This window comes from Entelurus aequoreus, linkage group LG10 (genome assembly GCF_033978785.1).
Source record: "Entelurus aequoreus isolate RoL-2023_Sb linkage group LG10, RoL_Eaeq_v1.1, whole genome shotgun sequence".
NCBI classification, from domain to species: Eukaryota; Metazoa; Chordata; class Actinopteri; order Syngnathiformes; family Syngnathidae; genus Entelurus; species Entelurus aequoreus.
The window spans coordinates 71,379,478-71,386,977 of record NC_084740.1 but is presented as its reverse complement, the minus strand read 5'-3'; the positions used below and the strand labels follow the sequence as shown (position 1 = coordinate 71,386,977).

General features: G+C 37.7%; 1 protein-coding gene across 1 annotated transcript in view; it reads right to left on the bottom strand.

Moving 5' to 3' along the window:
• Nucleotides 1-7,500, bottom strand: part of LOC133659231 (ras-associated and pleckstrin homology domains-containing protein 1-like) — an 80,225-nt gene that overhangs the window by 68,177 nt on the left and 4,548 nt on the right. Inside the window, exon 2 of the mRNA XM_062061965.1 lies at nt 2,473-2,601. Within this exon, the coding sequence (XP_061917949.1) occupies nt 2,473-2,601 (129 nt within the window). The remainder of the gene's footprint in view (nt 1-2,472; nt 2,602-7,500) is intronic.

The following is a 7,500-nucleotide window of genomic DNA, read 5'->3' as shown; positions in this document are numbered from 1 at the left end:
GTCTCAACTTAGAAACTTTTTACTACATTTTAATAAGTCACATCAACAAAGAACATTTTTAGTTCAGTTTGTATTGTGAGAAATGACATCAACTAAACAAATGTAAACATAAACAATTAGGGGAAGTCTGATACGATACCAATATTGTATTGACTGATGTGATACCAGCACAAATCCTACGTACTTGTAGTATTTCTTTTGTACTCTCTGCAGGTTTTAAGATCGTACTGAATACAATTTAACACTTATTTACATCTGGCGATAAAAAACTAAAACATGAAGGAAAATTGTTTCTGTTCATTTAGTTTGATACATTTTCTACACTCAAGCTTCTAAAAGCAACCCATGTAGGTCGACAAAGTAATATCTAATAATCAGTTTTATATTTGATGATACACTGATCATACACTGGCCGATACTAGGGCTGCAACAACTAATCGATTAAATTAATTAAAATCGATTATTAAAATAGTTGCCGATTAATTTAGTCATCGATTCGTTGGATCTATGCTATGCGAAGAGTTTTTTTTTTAATTAATTTTTTTTTTTTTTTTTAATAAACCTTTATTTATAAACTGCAACATTTACAGCTGAAAAACAATAATCAAAATAAGTATGGTGCCAGTATGCTGTTTTTTTCCAATAAAATACTGGATAGGATAGAAATGTAGTTTGTCTCTTTTATCCGATTATTAATCGAAGTAATAATCGAGAGATTAATCGATTATCAAATTAATCGTTAGTTGCAGCCCTAGCCGATACCAACACTGATTACATGTATTAAATATACATGTATTTCTGGAGAATATCTGGAGAATACTATTGACAGTTTATGATATCAAAACAATATTTAAATAATTAATACAAGTTAATAGTACACATGAATAAAAGAAAAGTAAAAATAAATTCTTACTTTAAAAAAATTAAAAATAAAATAAAATAAATTCCCTCAAAGTCCTCGTGTCCAAGGAATTGTTCTCCGAATTTGTAAACAGTAACCAAAAAATTGTTTTGAGAATATAAAAATATCGACGTAATCACTTCCGTATCGACTTTGTAGTTGTTGTTGACGTTTTGTAGTTTTTACTACAGATCTTTACACTGTACTTCAAATATGGTAGTACTGTAGTACTAAGGAACAGTACAGTATGCAAAGTTATGTTCCAAATATGGTAGTACTAAAAAAAGAGTACAGTAAACAAAGTTACAGTCGTGGTCAAAAGTTTACATACACTTGTAAAGAACATAATGTCATGGCTGTATTGAGTTTCCAATAATTTCTACAACTCTCATTTTTTTGTGATAGAGTGATTGGAGCACATACTTGTTGGTCACAAAAAACATTCATGAAGTTTGGTTCTTTTATGAATTTATTATGGGTCTACTGAAAATGTGACCAAATTTGCTGGGTCAAAAGTATACATACAGCAATGTTAATATTTGGTTACATGTCCCTTGGCAAGTTTCACTGCAATAAGGCGCTTTTGGTAGCCATCCACAAGCTTCTGGTAAGCTTCTGGTTGAATTTTTTACCACAAAATTGGTGCAGTTCAGCTAAATTTGTTAGTTTTCTGACATGTACTTGTTTCTTCAGCATTGTCCACACGTTTAAGTCAGGACTTTGGGAAGGCCATTCTAAAACCCTAAATTCTAGCCAGATTCAGCCATTCCTTTACCACTTTTGACGTGTGTTTGGGGTCATTGTTTTATGTGACAATGAGTGCTCCAATCACTCTATCACAAAAAAATAAGAGTTGTAGAAATGATTGGAAACTCAAGACAGCCATGACATTATGGTCTCTACAAGTGTATGTAAACTTTTGACCACTACTATATGTTCCAAATATGGTGGTACTGTAGTAGTAAAAAAAAAAAAAAAAGAGTACAGTAAACAAAGTTATGTTCCATATATGGTAGTACTAAAAAAAAGAGTACAGTATGCAAAGTTATGTTCCATATATGGTAGTACTGTAGTACTAAAAAAAGATTACAGTATACAAAGTTATGTTCCATATATGGTAGTACTGTAGTACTAAAAAAAAGAGTACGGTATACAAAGTTATGTTACATACACGGTAGTACTGTAGCACTAAAAAAAGAGTACAGTATACAAAGTTATGTTCCATATATGGTAGTACTGTAGTACTAAAAAAAGAGTACAGCATACAAAGTTATGTTCCATATATGGTAGTACTGTAGTACTAAAAAAAAAAAAAAAAAGTACAGTATACAAAATTATGTTCCATAAAGTGTTTTGTTTCAACCATGAGATCTTCTTGCTGTTTTACATGGTAGAAGTGTGATGCTACATACATGTATACATACAGTATATATGATTATTTGATTTGATTTATTCACTTCTTTATGTCGTGCAATGTATTGTGGGTAATGCTTGTTGACGTTGCTCGTTTCAGACAGAAAATAGGTGGAGTGATTGTCATATTTGTCATGTGTACACATCCTAAATCTTACCTGTGTGAGCTTATCCAGCTCCCCCAGCCAGGCTCCAAACATCTGGTCCAAGTCCTGGTCCTCCTTGTCGCTGTCTTCCTCCTCCTCATCCTCTCGGAGCTCCACTTCCTCGTCCGACAGCTGCTCCATCTGAGGACAACAATTGTGGATCAATAGTGGATCAGTCATGGATAAGTAACTGATCAGAAGTGGATCAGTAGGGGATCAACAGTGGATCAATAGCGGATCAATAGTGGATCAGTCGTGGATAAGTAGTAGATCAATAGTGGATAAGCAGTGGATCAATAGTGGATCAATAGTGGATAAGCAGTGGATCAGTAGTAGATCAATAGTGGATCAGTAGTGGATCAATAGTGGATAAGCAGTGGATAAGCAGTAGATCAATAGTGGATCAGTCGTGGAGAAGTAGTGGATCAATAGTGGATAAGTAGTGAATAAGTAGTGGATCGAAGTGGGTCTATAGTGAATAAGTAGTTTATCAGTAGTGGATCAGTCGTGGAGAAGTAGTGGATCAATAGTGGATAAGTAGTGAATAAGTAGTGGATCGAAATGGGTCTATAGTAAATAAGTAGTTTATCAGTAGTGGATCAATATTTACTAGTATAATATACTAGCAAATATTAGCTATGCAATCTGGATTAGATGTGGATTGAAATTGGTTTACATTAGATTTTTTTTAATTTCATTCACAAAGAGCTTATCAGTTAGACGAACCATTAATATTATTATCCTATAAACTATAATTATAATGATCATTATTAGTACTGTTATTCGTATTATCATTATTATAATTATATCATTATTCTTATATTTTTTTGTCATGATCTTTATTATAATTCTTATCACTAGTATTTGTATTGCCATTATTGTTACGACCATTATTATTAGCAAAATTATTCATATAATTCTTATCATTATTCTTATTACGATTATCATTATCATTAATCTTATCACTTTTTTGTTATTATTGTCGTTATTTGTAATATCATTATTGAGTTTATTCCTTTGTATTTGATTTTTAATATTATTAAATTATTCATATTATCAATATATATTATTGAGTTTGTGAAACTCTTTGAGGCACTTGTGAATAAGGGCTGTATATTTTTTTGATTGATTATTATTAGTATTAAAGTACTAATAATTATTATTATTAACACTGTTAATATTATTACCATTATTATTAATAATAATTAAATAATGCTAATATGGACAAAAATTGTGGTAACTAAGAAATTGTAATGAGAAGCTACATAATTCTATTTTTGATTTTTAAAATGTACATCAGACAAACAGGTCAAGCCTTGAAGCGCCATCCGGTGGCCATGAACATGTATTACATGCATCATGAGTACACTTTATGGCATGTTAGGACACATGAAGACGGATGGACAGAATATGAGTGATCAAATAAATTATTATAAATAAAGCACAAGGCATGCTGGGAAGTCAATGCAACCAGGTGCACCAAAAAAGGAGAGGGGGGGGGGGGGGGGTCTTGCACACGTTGCTATTTCTAGGCTGCTGTTTTGTTGTCACCCCTCTCTGATGACACGTGTAGCCAACACACACACACACACACACACACACACACACACACACACACACACACACACGCACACGCACACGCACACGCACACGCACACACACACGCACACACACACAGTGCGGTGCTATACAATTAGATGCTTGTGGAAATAGGCTGCTCTGTCATTTGGAGCAGCACAGAAGTCTCAGTGTGTGAGGAAGAAGTCCGCAGCTGCACTTGCACCACAACTGACTGGCGGCAAACTCACAGGACGAGCAGAGAAAAGCTGACATCATCAAAATGCAGCGCCCGTCCCATACTTCTTATTTGTGAGGAGTCAGCATCAAACACTCTTGGACATTTACACTCAGGGAAAAAGGAAGCAGGAAGTAATAAGTAGGAAACAAGGAAGCCGGAAGTCGGGAATAAGGAAGTAGGAAACGACGAAGCCGGAAGTAGGAAGTCTGGAATAAGGAAGCAGGAAGTAGGAAACAAGGAAGCAGGAAGTAGGAAGCGGGAAGTAAGAAGTACAAGGAAGCAGGAAGTCAGGAATAAGGAAGCAGGAATTAAGAAGTAGGGAACAAGGGGGAATAAGGAAGCAGGAAGTAAGAAGTACAAGGAAGCAGGAAGTAGGAAGTCTGGAATAAGGAAGCAGGAATTAAGAAGTAGGGAACAAGGAAGCAGGAAGTCGGGAATAGGGAAGCAGGAAGTAAGAAGTAGGCAACAAGGAAGCAGGAAGTCGGGAATAAAGAAGCAGGAAGTAAGAAGTAGGAAACAAGGAAGCAGGAAGTCGGGAATAAGTAAGCAGGAAGTAAGAAGTAGGAAACAAGGAAGCAGGAATTAAGAAGTAGGGAACAAGGAAGCAGGAAGTCGGGAATAGGGAAGCAGGAAGTAAGAAGTAGGCAAAAAGGAAGCAGGAAGTCGGGAATAAAGAAGCAGGAAGTAAGAAGTAGGAAACAAGGAAGCAGGAAGTCGGGAATAAGTAAGCAGGAAGTAAGAAGTAGGAAACAAGGATGCCGGAAGTAGGAAGTCGGAAATAAGGAAGTAAGAAGTAGGAAACAAGGAAGCAGGAAGTCGGGAATAAGTAAGCAGGAAGTAAGAAGTAGGAAACAAGGAAGCAGGAATTAAGAAGTAGGGAACAAGGAAGCAGGAAGTCGGGAATAGGGAAGCAGGAAGTAAAAAGTAGGCAACAAGGAAGCAGGAAGTCGGGAATAAAGAAGCAGGAAGTAAGAAGTAGGAAACAAGGAAGCAGGAAGTCGGGAATAAGTAAGCAGGAAGTAAGAAGTAGGAAACAAGGAAGCAGGAAGTCGGGAATAAGGAAGTAGGAAACGACGAAGGAGGAAGTAGGAAGTCTGGAATAAGGAAGCAGGAAGTAAGAAGTAGGAAACAAGGAAGTAGGAAGTCGGGAATAAGGAAGCGGGAAGTAAGAAGTACAAGGAAGCAGGAAGTCAGGAATAAGGAAGCAGGAATTAAGAAGTAGGGAACAAGGGGGAATAAGGAAGCAGGAAGTAAGAAGTACAAGGAAGCAGGAAGTAGGAAGTCTGGAATAAGGAAGCAGGAATTAAGAAGTAGGGAACAAGGAAGCAGGAAGTCGGGAATAGGGAAGCAGGAAGTAAGAAGTAGGCAACAAGGAAGCAGGAAGTCGGGAATAAAGAAGCAGGAAGTAAGAAGTAGGAAACAAGGAAGCAGGAAGTCGGGAATAAGTAAGCAGGAAGTAAGAAGTAGGAAACAAGGAAGCAGGAATTAAGAAGTAGGGAACAAGGAAGCAGGAAGTCGGGAATAGGGAAGCAGGAAGTAAAAAGTAGGCAACAAGGAAGCAGGAAGTCGGGAATAAAGAAGCAGGAAGTAAGAAGTAGGAAACAAGGAAGCAGGAAGTCGGGAATAAGTAAGCAGGAAGTAAGAAGTAGGAAACAAGGATGCCGGAAGTAGGAAGTCGGAAATAAGGAAGTAAGAAGTAGGAAACAAGGAAGCAGGAAGTCGGGAATAAGTAAGCAGGAAGGAAGAAGTAGGAAACAAGGAAGCAGGAAGTAGGACGTCGGGAATAAGGAAGTAAGAAGTATGAAACAAGTAAGCAGGAGGTTGGGAACAAGGAAGCAGGAAGTAATAAGTAGGGAACAAGGAAGCAGGAAGTACGATGTCGGGAATAAAGATGTAGGAAACAAGGAAGCAAGAAGACGGGAATAAGGAAGCAGGAAGTAAGAAGTAGGAAACAAGGAAGAAGTACAAGGAAGCAGGAAGTAAGAAGTCAGAAATAAGGGAGCAGGAAGAAGTATGGAACAAGGAAGCAGGAAGTCGGGAATAAGGAAGCAGGAAGTAAGAAGTAGGAAACAAGGAAGGATGAAGTAGGAAGTCGGGAATAAGGTAGCAGGAAGTAAGAAGTAGGGAACAAGGAGGATTTTTATTATGTAAATGTTATATTTTTATCAACATGTGATAGCAGGGACCCTGCCATTCAAAACTAAGCTACTACATTACTAATGATTAATGTAACTATAGCTGAAAAAAATAGTACAATAGCAATAGGAGAGACTATTCATCCCTGAACACCATAGAGTTCATGTAGGCTTTATGATACAGTTACATTATTATAACAACTATCAGAGACAGAAACTCTTCATTTAACATAATGTCCTTTTTTGCTGCTTCAACACAGCTCAATCAACACAGAAAAAGGTTGAGTGAAATAACTTAGTTGTTAACTGTATGTCAATAATGCTTGTTTTTCTCTCAGACAGACAGCGATTTGCTGTCCGTAACACACACACGCACGCATGCACGCACGCATGCACGCACACACGCACACACACCGCAAAATGAGCTAACGTTAAGCTAAAAGCTAATTAGCCTTCACCTCAAGGACTGCGAGTGAGCTGAGCTGCCGCTTATGTTTCTAGAACGTCAACGGGCTCATAGTGATGTTACTAGTAGTTGACTTGGAAGTGTTTATTATAATTTGGGGAGAGTTCGCTGCATTATGCTCACCTGCTAAACACCTTTCTGCTCAACCCACCGTCTCTCCTCTCTGCCTGCCTGAGCACCGATTCCATGCGCTCTGGATACACACTGCTGATTGGCTGTTACATGCGCTCTGAATACGCACTGCTGATTGGCTGTTACCAGCGCTCTGAATACGCACTGCTGATTGGCTGTTACCGTTCTGCGTGTAACCAATCAGATGGTTGTGTGGGTGGGACAATGCTGGGTGCTGCAGAGACGTACTGACCAGAGGTGTGGACTCGAGTCACATGACTTGGACTCGAGTCAGACTCGAGTCATGAATTTGATGACTTTAGACTCGACTTGACAAAATGTAAAGAGACTTGCAACTCGACTTAGACTTTAACATCAATGACTTGTGACTTCACTTGGACTTGAGGCTTTTGACTTGACATGACTTGCTACTTTCCCCAAAACCCAAACCTTAAAAAGTTATTTGGGAGCACTCCGTATCTTTCATTTTATACGTCTGTGTCTATAAGCGTGTGTGCTGCTTGTCAGCG